General features: G+C 40.3%; 1 protein-coding gene across 2 annotated transcripts in view; it reads left to right on the top strand.

Moving 5' to 3' along the window:
• Positions 1–24,209, top strand: part of ELOVL2 (ELOVL fatty acid elongase 2) — a 54,833-nt gene extending 30,624 nt beyond the window's left edge. Inside the window, exons 2-8 of one of the 2 annotated variants that reach the window (XM_087437998.1) lie at positions 1,958–2,021; positions 6,800–6,987; positions 11,184–11,261; positions 14,961–15,132; positions 17,306–17,430; positions 18,726–18,860; positions 21,020–24,209. In XM_087437998.1, coding sequence (XP_087294124.1) covers positions 1,958–2,021; positions 6,800–6,987; positions 11,184–11,261; positions 14,961–15,132; positions 17,306–17,430; positions 18,726–18,860; positions 21,020–21,145 — 888 coding nt within the window. In that variant the 3' untranslated portion in view covers positions 21,146–24,209. The remainder of the gene's footprint in view (positions 1–1,957; positions 2,022–6,799; positions 6,988–11,183; positions 11,262–14,960; positions 15,133–17,305; positions 17,431–18,725; positions 18,861–21,019) is intronic. The other variant, XM_087437999.1, reaches the window with a different exon arrangement.
• The last annotated feature ends 759 nt before the right edge of the window (positions 24,210–24,968 follow it).

The following is a 24,968-nucleotide window of genomic DNA, read 5'->3' as shown; positions in this document are numbered from 1 at the left end:
GCAGCACCTGTTCCTGGAAGCCTTCTTTTTTTAAGAGATGCAAATTGAATTTACTTACTCTATGTTCTTATAGTACATCCCTGTAAACCTCTCTCATCATATTTAAGATGCTGCTACTGTAATTTTTGACTTCCTTGTCCATTGTCCTGTGTGAGGATGAGGACCATGTCTCATTTGGCTTTGTGTTTCAGCACCTAACGTGGTGCTGGCACATCGTGATTCTCAGATAATCAGTTAATGAATCAGTAAGTTAATGACTGAAATAATGGAATGCCCCTCCTTATTTATCTCTGTCATGCTCTCTCGTCATATCTTCCCCTCTCTTACTTATCTTTTGTTTCTACCCTTCTTCCACTGTGACTAAATTTCTCCAAGATTATAGAAATAATACAAGCTTTGTGACCTTTAGTTAGAGTTTTCTTAGCTCTACAAATGTTGGAAAATGGATTTTGAACCTTAGCAAACAAACTAAAATAGTTTAAACATTTGCTGTGGATGTGGCAATGAAAGAAAGATTTCACTGGTATTTGTTAGGAGGCCGGTGCATCAGTGAGGTTAACATTCTTTGCTCAAGAATGAGAGGCCTCTGGACAGATCTGCCCTGTTCTAACGGCAACACGAATCTTATTCCGTCACACTGTGCTGTTGGGTAACTGACCTTTCTCAAGTCTGGAGGTCTCCTGAAATGTCCTTCATGGAAACCAGAGATAAGAATCCCTATTTAAAAACTTCCATGCTTGGTTTAGCCCAGATACTTTTTATAGAGATACTATGAAATAATCAAGTTCCTAACACACTGGCCTGCAGTAGCAGGTGCTAATAAATGTTAGCGTGTAGTTCCCATCCTCCTTCCCAAGTTTTCTTGAAATTTCTCCCAGGATCAGAGTCACAGATAAGGAATGGGTCCAAACAGTATGTGCCAATCACCAAACGTGTAGATCTTTTAAGATGCCAGTAAATTAATTCTCCTCTTTGGCACTTACACTTTCTTTGAGAATGAGACGCTTTTGGTGTCTTGACTGCACTCCAACTGTTGACTGTAGAGAACATTCTGTGTGAACTTCCCTCCTGAAGGCCGTCATACTCGATTCACATTATAGTCAGGGACCAACTTGCTGGTCCAAAATCCTCATCAGAGATGCCTTTCCTGGGACCGTTGGGTAGTGCTCTGTCTCTTCCTCCCTTTGCTTGAGGAGGTGCTGGACCTTCGTCGCAAGGGGAAGGAACACATTTGCAGGTGTTTTGAGCAGTATAATAGCAGGCCAGCATGAATAGGAGCTCAGGAGGGAGCAGCCTATTTATCCATCTTAAGATTCTTAGCAGAAATTCTCCAGTCCCAACCTGAATCCAATTAAAGTCACAGTAATCAATCTGGTGCACCCAAGTGACACTATTTACTGTAATATTAAGTAGATGTTAATGTATAAAAAAAAGTTTTGAAAACAAATAGAACATAAAGGTAATAGAAAAAATAGCTGTAGTGCTTAATTTCCTTACTTGAAAAACAAGTCCTCTTGAAAGCTTTAGATTCAGCTTTGTGAAATACAATTCAGCTGAATTTTCATTTAATAATTACATTATATCCTGTGGGTATAGGCTTTCCCTGTTGCTTGCACACAACTCCTGTTAGTTGCAACAATGGAAGTTGCTTATAGAATCAGCATGTTAGAGGGAAATGCAAGCAAGGTAGTAACCCTTCAGTGTTTAAGTATACCAAGACTGCTTTCCAGGACTCCTCTTGCCTAAGCAAATGAAAGAGAAGTTTCCTTCCAGATCCTTACAAGCTTGTGAAAGGTGAGGCTGCACTTACTGGGCCACTTTCCTTATGTCTTTGCAGTCAGAAGTCCCTGAGGCTAGGAACCTTGGAGAGTCTGTCAACTACACCTTGTCAGTAGTGGTTTGTTTTGCGAGTTCCCCAAAAACACCCACTTAAATCATTTTTTCTTTATCTTTTCAGGAGCATCTAAAGGCCTTTGATGATGAAATCAATGCTTTTTTGGACACTATGTTTGGACCTCGAGGTGAGTGAGCTTCTTGAGAACTTAATGTGGAAAAAATACAGTTTAGTTATAGAAGGAGTATGTCTGCTCTAGTGTTTTGAAAATAGTGTGGTGACTAACATTTAGAGACTTAATTTCCCTCACCTTTGATATCCTTCTCCCAGAACATCCAGAAGCCTCGTTTCTCCTGCTCGGCCTCTCCTGGGATTACAGTTCTGGGAGCAGGAAGCAGGAACAGAGTGCAGTGCAGTACTTTCCTCCGGTGTCTCTCTGGCTACTGGAGCCGGTTGTAGCTTTCCTTCGGAACTGCACTACTGCTTTCTCTCCTCTCTCCATCGCCCATTCACCTTCCACCTTCCTCAAATGCACAGTCATATATAGTCTTCCTGCCCTTACATGTCTTAGTTCTCTTTAAAGACTTGTGAGTTTTCTGTGCCAGGGCCATGAGGTGGAGCCTCTAAGCTCTCAGTCAGTCTGAGTCTCTCATCTCCCTCCATCGCAGTCCCTTAGACCACTGCAGGGACCTCCTCACTCGTCTCCCTCTTCCACACTTGCCCGCTTCCAGTCGTTGATTAATTATCAGCTGGAATAATATTTTAAAAGCCTAAATCATATTTGTGGTACTCTAGCTTAAAACTCATCAATGTCTTCCCAGTGCCCTTAGGATAAAAACCAAATTTCTTATCCTGGCCACATACCCCTGTGTATCCACCCTCAGCCACCTCTCCAACAGCCGGTTGCATGCTCCCTCACCCCCTTTGATGTAGCCATGCTAGATGTACTTTACCTCCTCAAAGATGTAACATGCTTTTGTATGCTGTTCCTTGAGCCTCGGATTCCTTCCCCTACCTCCCACCCACCTCCCAGTACAGTCAGCCCTTCTCATCCTTCACACCTTCTCAGATAGGCTTTCCTGGCAAGGATGGCAGGGAAGTTTTCCCTCTAAAGTAGGCCCCTCATTATTCTCTAGTTCCACCGGTGTTTGTTTCCTTCAGAGACTTTATTGTTATTAAAAGCTCTTTGTCCCATGAGGGCAGGAACCCTGACTGTTATCTCCAGTGCTTATTACAGTTCTAGGAACATATTAGGCACTACATAGTCTGCAAATAAATAAATTCTAAACAACATGTTTGATTTCACTTGAGCCTTGCTGGTTCACAAAGCTGTGGAAAATATACAAGTAATTGGGTGGGGGGAGGAGGAAAATAAGGAGCTTTACCTGTTTCTCAAAATCTTTAAACAGAATCACGTAGAGATTATTTAGGCCACACTCCAGTTTCTGTACAGGCTCCATAAACTATTCTCAGTGAATGACTGTTTATATAGTTTTAATATAATGATACTCAGTGAGATTTTACAAAAATACTTTCACATAGTCTTTGTTTTGTTTTGTTTTTTCCATTTTGTATTTGTGATGATCTTGTGGGGTAGGCAGGTGGGATATCTGTATCTTGTAACCCACTTTATTTAATATGTTGTCTGCCTCACAGTTCTAGTGGGTAATGTAGAGAGCATGACCGTCTAATTTAAGCATGTAGTATTTCTTGGTGACTGGCTTTCGATTTGATCCTTCCATTAGAGGGTTAAACAACATTCTCTCTGAGCCATTCTCACTGAACTTTGCCATCAGTAAGGTCACCAGGATCTGGAATTATGTAGAGATGGGATCAATTAAGGATAAGATTGCAGGTGTTTACTCAGCTTTGGTCATTTTTGTGGAAGTTTCCTTTGTAGCAAGGAGAGTATAGGATTGACAGTTGACAACCAGATCAGGTGACCTGCACAATGACAGGGAGCCTGGCATCCAGACCATCAGGAATCCATTGTCCCTTCCTAAAAGTGGCACAAGCTTAGGTTGACTGTCAGGCCACCCAGTGAACGTCTAGGTGTCCCCTAGTCTTTTCTGATTTTACCTACGTCATATTAGTACCATCAGGGGATATTGTTCTGGGCAAATGCCTGACACAGATGCACAGCTAAGTCCCAAAGATAATAATACTGCAAGTATTTGTTCCTGTCTTTTGGTTGGAACAGTTATGATTCTCCTTAACAACTGCAGCAAACATTTACAGGGCCATGACAAAAGAAAACAAAAAACTTCAGGTGCTATGTTACTTTTGCAATATGTGCTTGACTCAATGTGCCAATTGATATATATTTAATGACCCTTTCCTCTCAGCAATAAGTGGATATAAGTTAGAAGTGAGACAGTAGATAGGTAAGACCTAGTCCCTGTCTCATGGAGTGTGTCCTGTAGTTGGGGAGGTAAAACTAACATCTGAAACAGTTGGAAAGCAATGAAGTGAACCACACATGTTCATTTCCTAGGGCTGTAGGAACAAGTACCACAAACTGAGTGACTTAAAACCACAGAAGTTTAGTCCCTCAGTTCTGGAGGCAAGAAGTCTGAAATGCAGGTGTTGACAGTGCCGAATCTGTTCTGGGGAAGAATCTGTTCATGCCTCTCTCCTAGCTTCTGGGAGTTGCCAGTAATCTTTGACATTCCTTGGCTTGTAGCTGCATCACTCCAATCTCTGCCTCCCTCTTCACACGGTGTTCTCCTCTTTCTGTCCCTGCATCCAAATCTCCCCTTTCTATAAGGACGCCTGTCACTGGGTTAGGGCCCATCTGAATCCACTGTGACCTCATCTTAACTGGTTATACCTGCAAAGACCCTATTTCCAAATAAGATCACAATCACAGATACCAGGAGTTAGGGCTAGAACATAGTTTTTTGGGGACACAGTTCAACCCATAACACCATAACAGGAGCTACGGTAGCAGTTTAGTGCAAGTTATTTAGCTTTTTCCCCTCTGTGGCTCAATTTTTCTCAAACGTAAACTGCAGATAATACTATTACCTGTAATAAAACTGTTGCCTTGACTATGGTGATGGCGTCATGGGTGTTTTCATATGTCCAAACTCATCAAATTGTACACATTAAATACGTGCAGGTTTTTGTATATCAATTATACCTCAATAAAGCTGTTGAAACTAATATCACCTACATAATAAGACTGCTTTGAGAATTAAATAGGTTAACACATGTAAAAGGCTTTAGAAGAGTGCCTGGCACAGAATAAGTACTCAGTAAGTGTGAGTTATAATAACAGTATTGCAGCCATAATAATATGTAAATTATAAAATGATAATAATTATTTTGTAATGCACATGAGGAACTGTACTTACAAAAGAGCTCCCTTAGGAAATGGCTCCCTTAGAAGGCAGGACTTTTTCTGAGCAGTAGAGGAGGAATAGGATTTAGATGTGGAGATGAACATTAGGAAGTGGCAGAGAACACGGACTTTTATGGCAGATGATTACGAGCTAGCTGTATGAAAGACGATATCTATTAGACATGTGAATGCTGAGAAGAGCTCCTTTCTTACCTTTTTATCTTTATCACAAATGACAGAAGTTTACAGAAGTAGTGATGGGACAGTTAGAGCTTGAGAAGGCACTTTCCTCATAGAAATGGAACTGTCCGTAGGGCGGGGTGGTTTAAAGAGAGACTGGGGGTCGATGGGTTAGAGTAGAGCAGAAAGAGGGACAGAGATTGGGGGAGAACCAGAGAGATCAAGAAAAGCCCTGGTGGCGTAGTGGTTAAGTTCACGCACTCTGCTTCGGTGGCCCAGGATTCGTGAGTTTGGATCCCAGGCACAGACCTACACACTGCTCATCAAGCCATGCTGTGGCGGCATCCCACATGCAAAATGGAGGAAGATTGGCACAGATGTTAGCTCAGGGCCAGTCTTCCTTACCAAAAAAGAAAGAAAGAAAAGAGCATTATCCCCTGGAGAAACCAGCTCCTTACAACTCTATTTATGGAGATTAAAAACAGCACGCAATTTTTTTGTAATTCTGGGCCAAATCACTTTCTTTCTTTAAACAACAACAAAAAAGAGCAGAATAGAGAACAAAAATCATTGTGCCTACAGTTATTTTCAGGTCTTCCTAATTGTATTATAGCTCTATTATGTGTGTTTCACTTAGGAGTTTACACTTTGACTCCAGAGAGTAAGGCACACTTGATGTGTCCAGGTTCTTGCCTCCTGGCTCTTTGTACTTCTAGTCCATGGTCAAGTTTGGGTTCTTAAATTTATTTTCTGCTCTCGGTTCCGAATCATCAGCTCTAAGGCTTTGCCTTCACCATCTTCAGCTTCCCATGCTTGCCGTTTTGTAATCCCATTGCTGTGTTGGGATCAGCTGAACTCTAAACCCATTCCTGGTTTACTGCACAGTGATCACAGGCAAATGCTGGGGAGGGTGGGTTTCAGCCATTAGGATTCAGTATCAATAGCCCTTCCCTCCTGCCTACTCAGATCTCCTCCGTGGGAGGCAGCAACAGGTCTAGTGGGCTGGGAGTCAGATGTGAATTCAAATCCTAACTCTGCTGCTGATGAGTGTATGGCCTTTTGTAAGTTACTGAAGCTTTCTGAGATGTTTTTTCATCCATAAAATGGCATAATAGTACTTACTTCATATTTTTGGGTTAGAGTAAATAAACATAGTAACTGTTCTAGAGCAGACGTTCAAGAACTGTTGCTTTCCACCTTCATTACATTTCCCTATCATGCAGTGTTCAGCTTAATTCCTGTTTGCTCCATGAAACCTTCCTTAACTATTCCAGCCCTCACTGGTTTCTTCTGAATTGTAACCCAAATCCAGCTTACTTAATGCTATGTCATAGTGTTCCCTGTTGTATTGGGTATGTACAGATAAAACATATGTGACAATATCTTATAACTAGACAGAAGTGTTACTCTTCAGGATGCTCACTGTATGTGTTTCTTTTCAGATTCTCGAGTCAGAGGATGGTTCATGTTGGACTCTTACCTTCCTACCTTTTTTCTTACTGTCATATATCTGCTTTCAATATGGCTGGGTAACAAATGTATGAGGAACAGACCTGCTCTTTCCCTCAGGGGTACCCTCACGTTGTATAATCTCGGAATCACTCTTCTCTCCCTATATATGCTGGTAGAGGTAAGTGTTTATGTAGCCAAAGCTGGAGTCCGGTAATTGAGTGATTTCTAGAAGCAATTAAATCTAGCAAACTGGAACTATCCAATGTTGCCATCACTACCGTTCTTTAAGATCTCAAGAACTTGTTCAGCGTTTGATATTATTCCTTCCAAAAGTCCTGGAAGTCTTTGTTTCTAACTTGAATTTTTCTTATCCTGCTTGAGGCCTATTTCTTTAGTCCTTAGTCTTTCATTATGGTTTAGAATCACAACTTAGATCTGAATGGGTCTTTAAACAGCATATGTTATAATTTTCTCCTTTTTCAGATTATGTACTGAGGCTTAGGAAAGTTACATGATTTGCCTGAGAATAGACAGTTATTAACAGAGTATTTTTTTAAAATTAAATATCAAATGCAGTTAGTTTGACTGAAATGCAAATGCATAGTCCCTTCAAGAAGACTCCCGCTTCCTTGGACACTGTGACAGTGGCATAGCTGTTCTCAGGACTGCATTCTGGAGGCTGAGTCAACATTCCAGCTTAGCTCTAGCAGCCCTCATGTACTCCTCTGTCCTGTGTCAAGTGCCAAACCTGAGTAATTTTACAGGAAAAAGAACAAGTAATCATTGCCCTGCCTATACAACCAAAGGTTAGTTTACTATAATACAAGGGAAAATCTACAAGTGTTAAATGAACCTGCTCTAGCGAGCAGCCCCAGAAAGAAAAAGAGAGAATGAAAACATAACAAAACCTTTTTTAGGGAAAAGTTAAGATAAAATCATTCATATAAATTATAAATGGCTGATAATGGTATAGCTGCCTTCCTGGTGTCCTTGAATTCTAAAAGAAAATAACTCCTTGCCTAAAATTTAGGTCCTCTCACCCATAGAATTTAATCTGTGCATTAGTCTAATATGCACCATTCTAATAATGGTTAATAACCATTACCTTAAATGATTATAATGAAGCTCTAATAATGGAATTTTAGGCATCAGAGTGCAGAAGATGGAATCTGGGGTCAGGAAAGCCATGCTAACAACTCCAAAATCATATCACACAGGTACTCACTCATTTACCTGACTCTGAAAGGGGAATTTTTGGTTTAGGTTCTCTACCAGTGAATTTTAGTTCACTAGATGAGCTTGCAAGAGCTTGTAACTTGTGGGGTCAGTTTCTCTGTATCACAAAGGGAAAGGTACTCCTCCGTGGATTGTTTTCAGAAGCAGCAGCTGCGTCGAGAGGGCCGGCCTGAATGTCTGACTGCCTTGGAAGCTCCAATACCTGCTAGACACTTTGGGGCAGTGGGGTCGGAAGACCCGAATTCAAGTGTCAGCTCTGTCACTTTCTCTGTAATTCTAGAGGAGTTACTTAGGCTCCCTGAACCTTAGGCAACTTCTCCTTAAAAAGGAGATATGATATTTTTCCGACTTAACTCATGAGTGAGTTGTAAGGATTAATCAGTCTGTTCCACCAGCATCCAGTGAGCCCCTCCTAGGTGCTGTGAACTGCACTGAGCCCAGGGGATACAAAGATGGGTGAGACACAGTTTCTGTACTTGAAGAGCGCACAGACCAGTACAAGGTGGAGTTAGTAAATGTGAAAAGGCATGGTAAGTGTTAAAGTGAATATCAGTCACCATCAGCAGGAGCGAGAACAACAGTTTAGTGTTTGAAGAACCAAGTAAATGGTTTCTGTCTTTTTTAGGGAGAACATGTGCACTGAGCTCATTCCCTACGACGAATTTTATCTCCTGCTTGTCCAGGAGATAAAATCTCACACTCTTGGTTCAAAATCACTGCTGTTGATTGCCTCCTAGTCTCCCATGATTGTAACCTCTTTCAGGGCAGGCATGAGGTTTTTTCTTTGACACTTTGGGGGTATGTTTAATAGATACCAGTGGAGTGACAGGTTGATTTAACCTTGCTAACCTGTTTGCTCAGGCCAGATGTTTGCTTAGGCCAGGAAGTTACTGCTAAACTTATTAATGTTCTTTCAACAAATATGTATTGAGTTCCTACACTGTGTCAGATTCTATTCTAGATTCCAGAACACAGCCTTTGCCCTAGTGCGATAGAGTGAGGGGCTGCTGGTGGGGCACGAATGCCTCTCTGAGGAGGTGATATTGAGCTGAGACTGAATGATGAAAATAAGCCAGGCATATAAAGATCTGGGGAGAGTGTGTTCATGCAGAAAGAGCAGCAAGTGTAAAGGCCTTGAGGCAGGAACAACCTTGGGGTGTTCAAGGACCATAAAAAGAAGCCATGTAGCCAGGATCCCGTGGACAGAGGAGAGAAGGATTCAAGATGAGGGGAAGAGGTGGCGGATTGTATAGGGCCTGGTAAGGAATTTGGCTTTTATTCTAAGTATAACAGAAAGCCATTGGAGGATTGTAATGAGGGGAGTGATATGATCTCCCTTTTTAAATAGATTATTCTGGCTGAGACATGGAAAATGGACTATGAGAGTGAGTTGGGGGCAAGAATGGAAGCAAAGAGTTCAGTTAGGAGACGATTGCAGTACTAGAGTCAGCAGTTGCTGGTGGCCTGGATTAAGGTGGAGATGGGGAGAAGCCAGTGAATTCTAGACATATTTTAGAGTGAGTTAGCCCACAACTCCTTAAGGCTAATCCTGTTTGACAGCCTGGTTTCCTTTTCTTCAGTGCCTAGGTTGGATGGCTCCTTACACCAACGCAGCTAGGGGATTAGGAATGGTCCAGAGTGAGGCAGATAGAGCCTCCTGTAGCCTGGCTGTTTAATTCTGCTATTTAGGTGTTAAGTTGTCAGGCAGTTCTGCAGATGTGCCACGGGGGTGGGGGACAACCTGGATAAATCTGACTAAAGCAGGAAATGTCATAGGGTAATAGAGAATACGGCCTGTCCTCTCCCACTACTGTACTGTTAGTATACAAAGTAGAGACTAGAGCCCCTTACTACAAAACTACAGCCTGACCATAGAGGTTTTTAATTAATCTTTCTGCAGAAAGTTAAACAGCTTTCTTATTTTGCAAAATGTACCAACACACAAATTTACATATACTTTTAGGTTTTCCTAGATCCCCTCTAGCCTATCACTGGTTCCCACTTGGGAATTAGGCACATAAAGCTCTGAGGAGTATGGAGGGTGACTTGATTTGTAATAGACCCTATGAGGAAAATTCAGTCTTTTTTACTTTCACTGGATTCGTTTATCCTGACAATCTATAATTATCAAGATGTTAACTGAAAGCTGCTTTTGTAAAAAGGAAAGAGAGGTGGTAAATCAGGATAATGGAGAAAAGACTCACAAAGATTCTAAAACATTCTAAATGTTTTTTAGTAGTTCATCTCTTTAATGTTCAGTTCATTAACATCTCATCCTTCCCTGCTCTGTATGTGTATTTTAACAGTTCTATACCTTTACACATTTCTGAAGCAACAGAAAATAGGCTTTTGCGTATAATCCCTTATGTAAATCAAAGCCAAATGCCTTATATTCTAGAATTTTAAGTTTCTTCAGTAATAGTGGGAAAGAAAGGAGACAAGTTCTTTTGTAGAATTTTTCACAAAGAATAAAAAGGCTCATTTTCTTATGATGTTGTGGAAAGAACACTAGACAAGGAATTAGAAGATCTGAATTCTAGTCATTGTTCTACCAATTTCCAGCCATGTAATCTTGAGCAAGTCATTTACTCACCGTGTATTGATTGAGCACTTTCTGTGTGTCAGGCGTTGGGCAAGGAAGTGCAGATGCAGAGATGAGCAAAAGAGGAGGCGGAGATTTTATGGAGCTTTTTGTTTTGTGAGCACAATGGAGAATACAGACATTAACCACTTACAATCACACAAATGAGTGATTACCACATAGCAAAAAGACAATGAAGAAAACGCAGAAAATGGTTTAAGAACCTTTCTGAGCCCTGGTTTTCTTATCTGTAAAATGGTAAATATGTACTTCATAAAATCATTGATGATCAAATAAGATAAATGTTGATATATAAGGCAATATAAAGGTTAGAAATAAGTTGTATTAATTAAGGAATATAACCACTGATATCAGTTCAACAGCAAGAATTAAATCCTTTGATAGTGTGTGTGTGAGGACAGGATCGAGTCAAACTCAAATTCTAGGAAGTTTCTACTTAAACCTTGAATAGCTGCCAATTAGAAACATGAATGGGAAATTCAGTTTTTGTCTAGATTCTTGTGTTGATTTTTCCCCCCTTCTTGTTTCTTTGGCAGCTTATTCTCTCCAGTTGGGAAGGAGGCTACAACTTACAGTGTCAAGATCTTGCCAGTGCAGGGGAAGCCGATATTCGGGTGAGTCATGAGAAGCAAATCAACTATCTATAACCATTTCTCACTGAAAAGGAGAGAAGGCTTTCTCCTTCCAGATATGAGGTTGGGGGCTGAGATTAGATAAGAAAGGGACTCCTGTTCTAATAGAAGTGCTTGGTCACAAAAATGTTTTCCAAATGTCCATCTATGGGACTGACTGAATACACCATGGCACATCCACGTAGTGGGTCCCTTTGCAAAATGGAATAAGGAAGATCCTTATACTGTGATAGAATAATCTCCAGGATGTATCTAAGTGAAAACAAGCAGCCTGCAGACTGTGTTCATAAGATAGCAGCTTTTGTGCAAGAAATGATATGAATATATGTGTGTGTATGTATTTGCTTATGTCTTTAAAAAGAAACAATGGCAGAATAAACCAAAAGCTAACAAAATGGTTTCCTTTTTTGGGGAGGGAACAGGACAGAGGGGATAGGCATGGAAGCCAGACTTCTCTGAATGTACCTTGTGTATCTGGTTTGGGAACTATTAAGTGTTTTACAGAATTATAAAACAAAATTAAATTTAAAAAGAAAGTAAAGCAACCTCCCCGAAAAAACTTGGAAATAAACTAAGATAAATGAATCTACCCATATATTAAGTTGGTGACATAATCACCCAAAGAATTATTATTTCAGCTGACTTTCAAACAGTGTTTTGACTGGACATCCCTGGGGAGATATGTCTTAACATATTCAGTAATTTTTTTGGATGCTATTATTAATAAAAATATTGGTATTGTTTTTGAGACTATTATAGGTATACTGTAGGATAAAGTAAGTATATAATAATAATCATTACAATTGATTACATGTAATCAATGTTAATATTGCAACTAATATTTGAAACATAGAAGGAAAAAGATACCAATAAAAAAGTTAAACTAAAACCCAGTAATCATAGACTCAAATTGGAAATAGCAGAATTAACTTTATTTTTTCTAAAACCAAAACATGTTTTTTAGCTCTGTGTATAGAAAAGCCCTCACTTATGACAACCCAGTACAGTGAGCAATGAATACCCAGATTGTGCTCTCTAAATATAATTTCTACCAGAAGGGATTAGAGTTCTTAGAGAATTGGCCACTTCCTGGTTTGGGCTGGGAAATGTACATAAAAAGAATCCAGGACTTCTTGTGACAGAAAGCAAGGAAGCTGTCCAAGACTACTAGGGTTATGACAGAAAGATATGGGAGCCACCTTGAAGGGACTCCCACTGCTAAGGATGGGACAATTTGAGTCGTCAAAAAGAAGACTGACTGGAATGGATTGAAACATTTTAAAGATTTTATTTATTCATTTTTTTCCCCCCAAAGCCCCAGTAGATAGTTGCATGTCATAGGTTCACATCCTTCTAGTTGCTGTACGTGGGACTCGGCCTCGCGTTGGACGGAGAAGTGGTGCCTCGGGGCGCTCCCGGGATCTGAACCCGGGCCGCCAGCATCAGAGCGCGCGCACTTAACCGCTAAGCCACGGAGCCGGCCCTGAAACATTTTAAATTTATAAAAAACCTTGAGTTTAAAATGATACAAAGAGAAAACAACCCTCATTGTTACCTTTTGAAGGTTGCTAGAACACCAGCTCATTCTAGAAAAAAAAAAGGGAAAGAATTAAACATTTATCTTGCCTTTCATATGTGAATTTCCAAATAGATGAAGAGGAAGAGTTCGTCTCTGTAGAAGAGAAAAATGCATAAGTAACAAGAAAATGAGAAAATCACGGTTTTGCAGCTCCTACTGAAGTAATGGACCTAGACAGCAGTCATTGGTACATGGTAAAACTACTCGGTGAAAGTGACGGAAGCTTCATAACGATTGGATTAGGCTGACAACACGTGTACTCGCTGTTCCTCTGAATATCAGTGGACCAAGCAGAGATCATGTCCCCCTTGATGTGAGGCGATAGGAAGGACACAGAACCACCCGTGATGTCTTCTGGCCAAAAACCTTAAACCTGAATCCAGTGGAGCCTCTACATCCAATTGCTAGTTACAGAAAATGTGGGAGAGAGAGAAACAAGTTAGATAACACTAGGAAGAAACAGTCATCCAAATCTATGATATTAGGAATCCTACACAACAACTGAGCTGGTTTGTCTAAGAAGAGCGAGCTGTGGGAGAAAAGGGAGGAGCAAGGAAAGGGAACTGTTACTGATGAGAAGAGACTGAACAACCACATCAGACAGATGCAAGCCGGCCCCTGTTTGGGTCCTGATGCAAACAAACCAATTCTAAGAAGACATTTTTGAGACGGAGATTTGAACGTGGGCTGGGCTATTAGAAGATAGTAAGGAAACATTAATTTTATCAGATAATATCTCGGTGGTTATATTAAAACAAAGTCTCCCCATCTATTAGAAGTTTTTATAGATAAAATTATATTTTGGATTTGCTTATAATACTACACTCTCTCCCAAAAAAGTGGTGGGAAATAGAATTGATTCAACAATTGTAATCATATTGAAAATTTTGAAGTTCAGTGCTAGACATCGGGGGGTTCGTTATACTTATTCTCCCTGCATTTGTGAATGTTTGAAAATTTCCATAATAAAAAACATGGGTTATTAATAATAGAGATGGTAGAAACCTTTTAATTAAAATCTTTAAGATATACACTTTCAAAACACCTATAAAGCTATAATACAAAAAAGTAAGATACATAGATTTCTCTATACCCATCTTATTTCTAACGTATTATCACAAACCAGTGCACTTTGGGATACCATACAATTCTCTAGAGGCCATTGTTGTATTTAGTTATTTATGGTTTAATATTTTGGAAGTTAACTATTCCCTGCTGCTAATTTAGTTAATCATGACCTATTGCTGTTGGGGAGGAGGAAGAGACATGAAAGAAGTAGTATAATGCTACTGCTCTTGGGAGGATAATGCTTGAGACAAAACATATGTACATTAGAGGAATAGAGAAAAATTGAAATCTAGTGTAACCAACAGTAGTGCTCTCCTGTTGAGTGCTAGGCACTGAGCAGCGGTGAATGAGACAGTCTCTGCCTTCAAGTGATTTACAGACTATTGGAAAGATAGATTCATGACACTACCCTTTATTATAGTTACTGATGATAGAGGCAGAAAGTAATTTGCGAATACAAATGAAGAAGTGGTTGATTCAGCCTGAAAAAAGCAAGGAGAGGGCCAGGTAGAGTCCCAGAGAAGAGGTGGCATTTAAGAGGAGTGTTAATCAAGGATGACTAGGAATATGCCAGCCATGAGGGAGGGAAGGAGAGTTGGAGGCGGGGAGCAGAGTATTAAGAGGCATGGTGCAGAGAGGGCAGCAGGGCTCGAGGGGGAGCAAAGCCCACTTTAACAGCACGCAGAATTCCTTGGTGGTGTGCTCGGAGGAGGATGGTGGAAACAGCAGTCAGCGCAAACCCGGGAAAGATCCTGTGTCAGACTAGGAATCATGGACTTGGTTCTGTAAGTGCAGAGGAAGAACTTGATCAGATATGTATTTTGGAAAATTAATTCATGTTCAATAGAGTGGGTGGATTGCTGGGAATAGGAAAAACGAGGCAAAGATATCAGGTAAGGTGCTTTCTCGAAAGTCTGCGAGAGCAATGCACGCTAGCGAAACACAGCAGCACGCAGAGTGCTGAGAGGTAGGGCAGCACGGGGGCGTTTTCATTGCTCACCTTTTTTCTCTTTCCCGTTGGAAAATTCTTGTAGGTCGCCAAGGTGCTATGGTGGTACTACTTCTCCAAATTAATAGAGTTCCTGGACACAATTTTCTTTGTTTTGCGGAAAAAAACCGGTCAGATTACTTTTCTTCATGTATACCATCATGCCTCTATGTTCAACATCTGGTGGTGTGTTTTGAACTGGATACCTTGTGGGCAAAGTAAGTTATTTTGTTAAATTTTTGGTTCTGGGTAATGAATCTTGCCAGAGCTCTAGTGAGTCTCTTGTACTGAGCACTGCATGCGGTTCGGGAGGGAGGGAAGGGTGGCCAGGCGTGGCCGGCTGTGTCACACGGGGAAGTGCCGGTTTGCCAGGGGCCAGTTAGCTTCTGATACTGACAAAATCTGAGTCTTACCTTAAATTTTAAAAATATTTTCTTTTCCGTCCACCAAGTGTCCGATGCCCAGAAGCACGTACCTCAGCTGGAGCAGTTTTACTCCAGTACCTGAGACTGTAGAACTAAATATAGCATCTTCCACAATCACCACTTGGCCATGGTATAGATTGAGTCGTTTCAATTTTTAGGGCTTGTTTTTCCGTTCTGAAAAATTAAAGTCACATCACTGTGACCCACCAAAGCAGTGGCTTTCAAATTTTTTTTTTTTTACTGAAAACTACAATAAGAAATACATTTTATATCACAGCTCAATGTACTCATTCATATGGATATATTTTGTATGAAACAAATTTCATAAACAATATTTACGCTGGCTGTGTGTGATGTAATTTTTTTTTATTCTATTTCACTTTTTTAAAAAGCTGATGACAACTCTCACTATGCTGATTTCACAGTTCACTAATGGGTCAGTTATGACCTGCAGTTTGAGAAACACCGAGCTAGAGAGAACAGTACTTTCTATTCAATGTTGTCTTGTACCCAAGAATTTAAAAATTATTTTAAATGATTATTTTACCCATTTCCAGATGAGAAAATCAAAATTTACAAAGTCAAGGTAACGTATCCAAGGGGACATAGCTAATAGGGGTCCTCTAGCTCCACAGTCTCTTCTGCCACAGGATTGACAGCTCACAGACCACCCATCTGGACCCCAAGCTCACACATGGCGCTCACGCTGTGCTGGGCACTGTTCTGAGCCCTTTACACATATCGATTGATTTAATCCTCACAACAGCGAGCTCCCTGTTTCCAACAAATAACCCATCTCTGACATCTCACCTCTTACAGCTAAATCCTTTTGACCCTTAGTTGACCCAACATAGAACTTAGCCCTTTCTCCTTGGTTTCCTGAAACACCATCCACCCGTGTTGATGGCGGTTATAGAGAAGATTTCATGAAGATGATGTCAGAGGATGGGGGAGTGCTACAGCACAGCTTAGCACAGAAAATATCCTAAAACTGGATTTTAGCTATTCCTTGTCCTAAAAGTCCATGAGATGGCCCAGCCACTGGGAAGGGCTCATTGGCCAGTCTCTCCTCAGTTTCAGCCTTTTCTCATCCTGCTGGACCCTCTCTCTCCTCCATATTCTCTCACCTTCCCCAGCATCTCCTGGTTCCTAGGTCCCTTTCGGGTAGGTTTTATTTACTTAATTATAAAGAGCAACGAATTTTCCTTGCCTCTTTAGCACCCTGTTTAGCTGTGTACTGAAGGGTCTCTTTCTACAATCAAAATGGCTCATCAAAGGTTTAGCTAGGGCCCGCCCCGTGGCTTAGCGGTTAAGTGCGCGCGCTCTGCTACTGGCGGCCCGGGTTCAGATCCCGGGCGCGCACCGATGCACCGCTTCTCCGGCCATGCTGAGGCCACGTCCCACATACAGCAACTAGAAGGATGTGCAGCTATGACGTACAACTATCTACTGGGGCTTTGGGGATAAAAAGGAGGAGGATTGGCAGTGGATGTTAGCTCAGAGCCGGTCTTCCTCAGCAAAGAGAGGAAGATTAGCATCGATGTTAGCTCAGGGCTGATCTCCCTCACAAAAAAGAATAAATAAAATAAAATAAAAAAGGTTTAGCTAAAGCAAAGACACTTCTTTCAAAGAAATTCTGCCACCAGCTTTAAGCTGACATTTCTTTTTCTCCGATTAGCTGATAGTAATGACAGTTAAAGAGATAGTAAAGACTTTGCACATCAGGAATTCCCTGTGTGGTTGGCACTCCGACTGAAAAGCTATCCCAGGTTAGTCCTTCTATCTAGGCAGCTTTTGGTGAATCTTGGAGTAACAGCACGATATTCGGGTGATTTTTCAGGGTGAATTTTGTTAGCGCCATATTTGTTATTCGTCTTCAATTATGATGCACCGGAAGAATCTCACTGGACAAAGAGTCAGTCCTACTTTCTAGAAGAGCAGTAATTGCTATGTTGTCCTTTTATAGGTTTCTTTGGACCCACACTGAACAGTTTTATCCACATTCTCATGTACTCCTACTACGGCCTTTCTGTGTTTCCCTCGATGCACAAGTACCTTTGGTGGAAGAAGTACCTCACACAGGCTCAGCTGGTATGTTAGCCCTTCTTTCAGCTCTTCTCCATGTGAGGCAGCCAGATATCCTCCTGGATGAGAAAAGGAAAGAGGAATCTGCCTTCTTGGAAAAGTCAGAGGCTTTTCTAAGTGTGATGAGGCTGCCTATTTTTCTCTAAAAATGGCCTTTTAAGAGTGAAACCTTGTATTAAAACATCCTTTATGGGGCCAGCCCCCTGGCTTAGTGGTTAAGTGCGCACGCTCTGCTGCTGGTGGCCCGGGTTCTGATCCCGGGCGTGCACCGACGCACCGCTTCTCCGGCCATGCTGAGGCCACGTCCCACATACAGCAACTAGAAGGATGTGCAGCTATGACGTACAACTATCTACTGGGACTTTGGGGAAAAAAAAAAGAAGAGGATTGGCAATAGATGTTAGCTCAGAGCCAGTCTTCCTCAGCAAAAAAAAGAGAAGGATTAGCATGGATGTTAGCTCAGTGCTGATCTTCCTCACAAGAAAAAAAAAAAGAAAATCTTTGTGTATGCAATTCAGTTAGCTTATTCCTTGCTTTGAAATGTAGACAGATACTTTTTTGTGTGAGGAAGGCTAGCCCTGAGCTAACATCTGTTGCCAATCATCCTCTTTTTGCTGAGGAAGATTGGCCCTGGGCTAACATCTGTGCCCATCTTCCTCTACTCTGTATGGGACATGGGACGCCGCCACAGCATGGCCTGATGAGCGGTGCGTAGGTCCACGCCCAGGATCCGAACCTGGGAACCCTGGGCCCCCGAAGTGGAGCGCAAGAACTCAACCACTACGCCACTGGGCCAGACCCACAGATACTTTTAAAGTTAATGTCTATGTTAAATCATTTTTATCTAAATAATTTCAACTGCTACTTTTCCATGAGAAAATTAATAATGGGCAATTATATATACTTACAAATATAATTTCAAATAGAGTTTGTGGACAGGCTAGTGGGCTGCTTCAGTGTTTTCTTGTTTTATCCCTGCAAAATTTAGGGAGTAAGAGTACAGTCATGTGTTGCTCAATGACGGGGATGCATTCTGAGAAATGTGTTGTTAGGTGATTTTGTCGGTGTTTGAACATCACAGAGTGTACTCACACAAACCTGGATGGAATAGCCTGCTACACACCTAGGCTTTAGGGGACTAATCTTACGGGAGCACCGTCGTATATGCCGTCTGTGCTTGACTGAGATGTCGTTATGCAGCGCATGACTGTAGTTGATTTCTAAATGTATAAAACTTGAGAGGGGCTTTTACACAGCTCGGCCTGGTTCCCTCACGGTGCTGCCCTTTCCACCCCTTCCAGGTGCAGTTCGTGCTCACCATCACGCACACCATGAGTGCTGTCGTGAAACCGTGCGGCTTCCCCTTCGGCTGTCTCATCTTCCAGTCTTCGTACATGCTTACATTAGTGATCCTATTCTTAAATTTTTATGTTCAGGTAAGTTAAATGTAACTATTCAGAAGTAAAACGTAACAGACTGCGTATTTTTGCATCATATATGTTTAATTTTACTGATTAAATATTATAGCAGCACGTGCTAATTGATGGATTCAAGTGCCAGAGGTGCACAAAGTCAACCATAGACCTTGCATTCCTACCTCCTCTCCCCACATCCTCCTCCTCCTCGAAGGATAACTGCTGTTAATAGTCTAGCGGGCATTCTGTTAAACATTTTTCAATGCCTGTATATAAAATTCTATCAAAAATATTATGCATTTGTAGCACGTATTTGTACCATGCCACCAAAGTCTGACATCTGAAAATTAAACACTGTGTATAGTAAGACAGATCCAGGAAATTTATGTGAATGGAGAAAAATATGGGCTAAATGAATTGAATATTAAAAAATTGTTTCCATATCAGCTACTGTGATGTTGCAGACTCACTGTTTATTTGGAAAAAATTCTTTTAAGGCAAACCAGTGTGGAAAGGTCACATTGACTTTTTCTGAAGTGTCATTTTCTTTTTAATTAACAATTTAAATGGAAGAGAGCTTCAAAATGCAATTTCAAAGCAACTCCGTTATGCAGAACTGATCAAAGTGGAAACAGCACAGGCCTCAGGTGGCTGTAGATTTTAAATTGCTCTCCTTTGTGGGCTAGGGAAACAGAAAGCTTCTGAAAAAAATAAGTACATTTATATTCAAAACAGTCCTTTTGAAATTGTATTCAGCTGTATTTTCTTCTTCAGACAAACAAGTGCTTTCTGACTTTTTAGTTTGCACTTGTTGAAAGTCAAGCCATAGTGGTTTTATACAAAGTACAGCTGTGGGAACTCAACTTTTGACAGCTTTTCAGCTCTTGTGTCTCTGACGGATTGGCTAGGGTTTGCCTTTTATGAGACAGAAGTTTCCTTTGAGAATTTTTAAAGAAATAACCATTGATAGAACCAAACAAAGCCACACACACACACAAAAAAGGCAGAATGTTAAAGGAAAGCTCACGTTTTGGTGCGTGGTGTGGAAACTTGGAGAGAAGCGTGTGGCCGGGCAGGGCACGCACAGCTCTGCCCCTACTGTTGGCTCAGACTGAACCTTAGTCCTTTATGGCTGAGCATATTCTTTTAGTCTTGACCCTTGTTAATACTACTGCTTAGGGAAAAAAAAGATAAAAATGAGATGAGATCAGGTATTTTTGTCTGTATAGGAAGGATATGCAAAAACCAAGCCAGAATCCCAGGTACTAGTACTTTTAAAGTAACAGCACTTTTTCACTTGAATTGTATTGTTAAAAAATTATATCCTTAAATAAGTCATAGGGATGTAATGTACAGCATGGCAACTATAGTTAATAGTACTGTAGTGTCTATTTGAAAGTTGCTCAGAGAATAGATCTTAAAAGTTCTCATCACAAGAAAAAAAATCTGTAACTATGTATGGTGACAGATGTTAACTAGACTTACTGTGGTGATCATTTTGCAATATATACAAATATTGAATCATTATGTTGTACACCTGAAACTAATGTATATCAGTTATACCTCAATTAAAAAAAGCTCAAAAAATTATATCCTTTCCTAGTAAGCAAGTAATGCAGAATAATTTTAATGCTAATCCCATAGTACATAATACATAAATACTAACCTAATGTAGATAAAGTGAAAGAAACAACCTTTCATTAGAATTCATGCATTTATCTTGGTTTTACCCTATTTTTATTTTTATTTATTTATTTATTTATTTTGTGAGGCGATCAGCCCTGTGCTAACATCTGCCAATCCTCCTCTGTTTGCTGAGGAAGACTGGCCCTGGGCCAACATCCGTGCCCATCTTCCTCCACTTTACATGGGACGCCACCACAGCATGGCTTGCCAAGCAGTGCATGGGTGCCCGCCTGGGATCCAAACCAGCGAAACCCGGGCAGCTGCAGCAGAGCGCACGCACTTAACCGCTTGCGCCACCGGGCCGCCCCCCCCCCCTTCTTTTATTTTTAACCAGAAGCTTAAAAGAAATGCCATACTACAAACAAGAATTCTTATTAGTCCAGTACCTGAGAAAATCATGCACTGTTTTAGACTATATGCCACATTAGAGACAAGGTCTTATTAAAGAATCCTTTTTTCTTTCTTTTTCTCTTCAAAATACACACATCTAACAGACATACCGAAAAAAGCCAATGAAGAAAGGTATGGAAGAGCCACCTGCAGGAAAAGAAGTGAAGAATGGTTTTTCCAAAGCCTACTTCACTGCGGCTAATGGAGTGATAAACAAGAAAGCCCAGTAGACGTCGAGGAGCAGACAAAGCATATAGAATAGCCTAACAGATTCGCTTGTTCTAAAGCAAAGACTGATTTGAAAGTTATATATGTTTTAACATAAACTAATTTCTTTTGAGTTTATAAATCATTTGTACCCGGAATGTGTTAATATATTGCTATTAGGTTAATCTGTTAACTGAATGCTTCCGTCAGCATTGAGGTGAGGCTGAACTCTGCAGACCTCAGAACCGGTGCAACTTCTCTCTCCTCCCCTCCTCCCCAGACTCAACCCTCCCCAGAAACTGTCGTCATAACGCCTTATACACAGACAAAGCCAGGAAACATAGAATGTTGTTTTTCACAGCAAGTCTTCAAATAAAAAGTTAGAGTTTTGTTCAGATTAAAATGTTTAAAACAAAATGTTAATTGTCTTCTAAGTACAGGGTATGTTCTAATCTCTATTAAGCAATAATTGTCAGTGCGTAAAGTAATCAATCATCCATTTGTTCCTTTAGGAATCAACTCCAGAAAATATTAACATGAGATCATAAATGGGAGATCTAGCAAAACTTTTCTCTCTTAAGTTAGAGTCTGTCTGTCAAATTCCCACAACTACTCTTAATTCTCAACTTAGTGATATGGTAATGAAATGTGTATTTTTTATTTTGAAGATTAGTTTTTTTTAAGAAGAAAGAAAATCTTCTGCCAAACCCTCATAGCTCAGGGGCTTTGGATAGGAGTTGTTTCTCAGTTTTAATTTGGTTTCCTTAATTATTCACATATTCATGTCTACCTCCCCCGTTAAGTTACCCTATGTTAGGATATAGACAGACACAACACTCAGTATTAAAAGCAGGATCTAAATCTGGATGCTCATTTCCTTTCTGAACAGGAACTTGAGTCCAGTCTGCCCTTTTCCTTAGAATGATATACTGCTGGAATATTTATAAATCAGAATTAACAGAGCAGTGGGGGGTGCAAAATAGACATTGAATTTGTCAACTATTTCTTGTGAGCCTACTTCTGAGTATTATCCCCAAATACCTGCTATCACTTTGCAGGTTAAGCTTTTGAAAATAGGAAGAAAAAGATGGAGGACTATGAAAAGATTCCCACACTGAGCCACGGCCTGGTCAAGAGCCATGATTAAAAGTCATTTGGCAAACCCAGCACACCTTTCTCTGCTAAAATAATGCAGTCTCTACTGAGAGAACCCAGCACAAGAGCAGAGGAAGGCGTTCATGAAGATTTCCCTTCCCCCTCAGTGTGGGACTGTTATTTACTATTAAATTGTACCAAGAATGGGAACAATATTTTCTAAAGATTTGATGTTTTATACCCGATAAAACAAGACTTGCCAACTTGGACACTTGATCTTCTTTCCTACTTTCTTCTTTTTAAAGTTAAGTTTTTAGGTCATAATGTTGACATCAAATGCTTAAGTGCCAGAAAGGCGTTTTCACATTACCCCAACACATTACAGTCTGTTTGGACTGCCTTTCTGTCTTTGTGCCATTTTTTACCTGAGCTCCAGTTTTTAAATTATTTTTCCTGTTTTTTTTTTTTTAAAAAAACAAAAAACATTGACTTTTGTTCTGACATGGTACTGACTCTAACTTCTCTTTCATGTCAGCTCCCCCCTCGGGATTCTGGCCCCTTTCTGAAAGGTGACTGATCCTAGTCTAGTCCTCATGGTGAAGGTGCTGTGCCCTCTCACTTCCTCTTCTCTACCCGCTGACCCATCTCTATTGAACAGACGTCTTCTGTCTGATGCCCACGTACTCTTGGATTTATTTTTCTAGAAAGTTTTCTAAAACTGACTTGCTCTAGGGTGCTCAGTCCCCACTTCCATCACATTATAACTGTGTGCTGTAAGTTTCGTTCTCTCCCAGAAACTCACTGTAAAATAAGGGCTAGCTTTGAGTATGGCTGTTATTGCTCCTCCGTGACAAAACATGGGTTGGACTAAGCAGCAGCCCCTTGGAGCGACTGGACTCTGGTTCAGTTTTAGGTCTCAAACACGGGCTAAAATCTGTTACCCCAGTTCATTCCAGGTAAAGATGAGACTCAGACATCACTGGTCATTCGCTGTATTCAGCTTATTCTTAATTGTCAACGAGGCCCTCAAGTCTCATCACTCAGCATCATACCTGCGATTTTGGATGCTCGCATGGGCTTCATATCTGCATAGCAAGGAGGGAAGCCATCCTTCAGAATGACCAAGTCAAGCAGCTATAAGTACAAGGCAGCTTGAAACTTCTCAGATCAAAGGGAAAAACTTGGGTAGTTTATACTTTCAAGCTGAATTTAGTTAGAGGTTTCAGGAAGCTTATTTCCAATTTGGTCTTTAATTCTAGAGAAGGTTAATAAAACACTTATAGCCTTAAACCATTCAAGGGCTGGTAAAAATACACAGAAATGTCTTAGCCACAAAATTGGAATCAGGTAAATATTTTAACCTGTCATTGTGTTGCAACTTTAAAAAACAAAATGTTTACTTTGAATGTGATTTTCCTAAAAAACTAAAAAAAAATGTGTATAATCTGTTATGGGAAATGTTTTTTTTTCCCAAATAAGTTTCCTCTTATTAATAGGAATAAAAACACTTAAATGAATAGTAAGCATATCTGTTAATAATTCCCAAAATTTTTTAAACAAAATAGAATATCTACTTAATGAAACACAGAAATCAAACAGAAATTTTAACCTATCAAAATTACATATTGAACTATTTAGGCATTTGGAGGATAAAGTCCTCCTCATCCCCATCAGAAAGATATTTCTTATTTTTATTTTAAGGCATAATGGTATTTACTGTGATGGGCAGAATAGCACTTTGTGTATAAGAGATCATTCTAGTTCTTTCCAATATCATTTTACAATGTTTCTGGGGGCTTCCTTATTTGGACAATAAGGATATCACTTTTGTGGTTTTCCTTTGAAAGTACTTACATCTTAAGAACATAGTATCATGACTGGGATGGCTAGGGAGGCAGGAGAAGTCATTTTTCTTTGTAGATAAAAAGTATTCTGTATGATTGTTGTATAATAAATTGATTTTTACACTAAAGTAAAGCCAAGTTGTGAGTTTTCTTATTTGGTTCAGAGAAGTTAAAATATGTGCCTGCAAGGTATTCCAAATGACCTATTACTCAGGAATTTTTTTACACAATAAAGTGATATTTTAGCAATTTCAGACATTTAATTATTCCTTCATTTCAATAAGCAATGGTCTTTTATCTAACATTATTACCTTTACATAGTATTTTCTTTTTCTTCTGGGAAAGATTCACCCTGAGCTAATATCTGTTGTAAATCTTCCTTCCTCTCTTTTTCTTTTTTCTCTCTCCCCAAAGCCCCAGTACATACTTGTATATTCTAGTATAAGTCCTAGTTCTTGTATGTGAGCCACCACCACAGCATGGCTACTGACAGATGAGTGGTGTGGTTCCACATGCAGGAACCGAACCTGGGCCGCTGAAGCGGAGTGCACCAAACTTTTAACTGCTAGGCCATAAGGGCTGGCTCTACATAGTATTCTTATACCAAGTAAAACTATTCAGAAAGTGGTCATTCACAAGAAAAATTTAAGACCAATTAGATAAGCAGAGGATATAAAGATTATAACAAGCAAATTGCTGTATAGAATAACACAGGGAGGAACATGCATTTGTTGAGGAGATGACATTAGGTACAAACAACATCATGGGATGCTCTGGAGCCAAGGACTCTCCCTTTGCCTGCCCAGACAGGCAGAGAGGAGGCTGTAGCAGCTCAGGCCGGGGGTATGTGGGCTGAGACTGGACCATGGTGAAGACTTAAGTGGAGGTCGTGGGGCAGATTACAGAG

This window comes from Ceratotherium simum, chromosome 13 (genome assembly GCF_057802395.1).
Source record: "Ceratotherium simum simum isolate JZ-2026a chromosome 13, ASM5780239v1, whole genome shotgun sequence".
In the NCBI taxonomy this organism is placed as follows: domain Eukaryota; kingdom Metazoa; phylum Chordata; class Mammalia; order Perissodactyla; family Rhinocerotidae; genus Ceratotherium; species Ceratotherium simum.
This window is presented reverse-complemented; position numbering and strand designations above follow the sequence as displayed.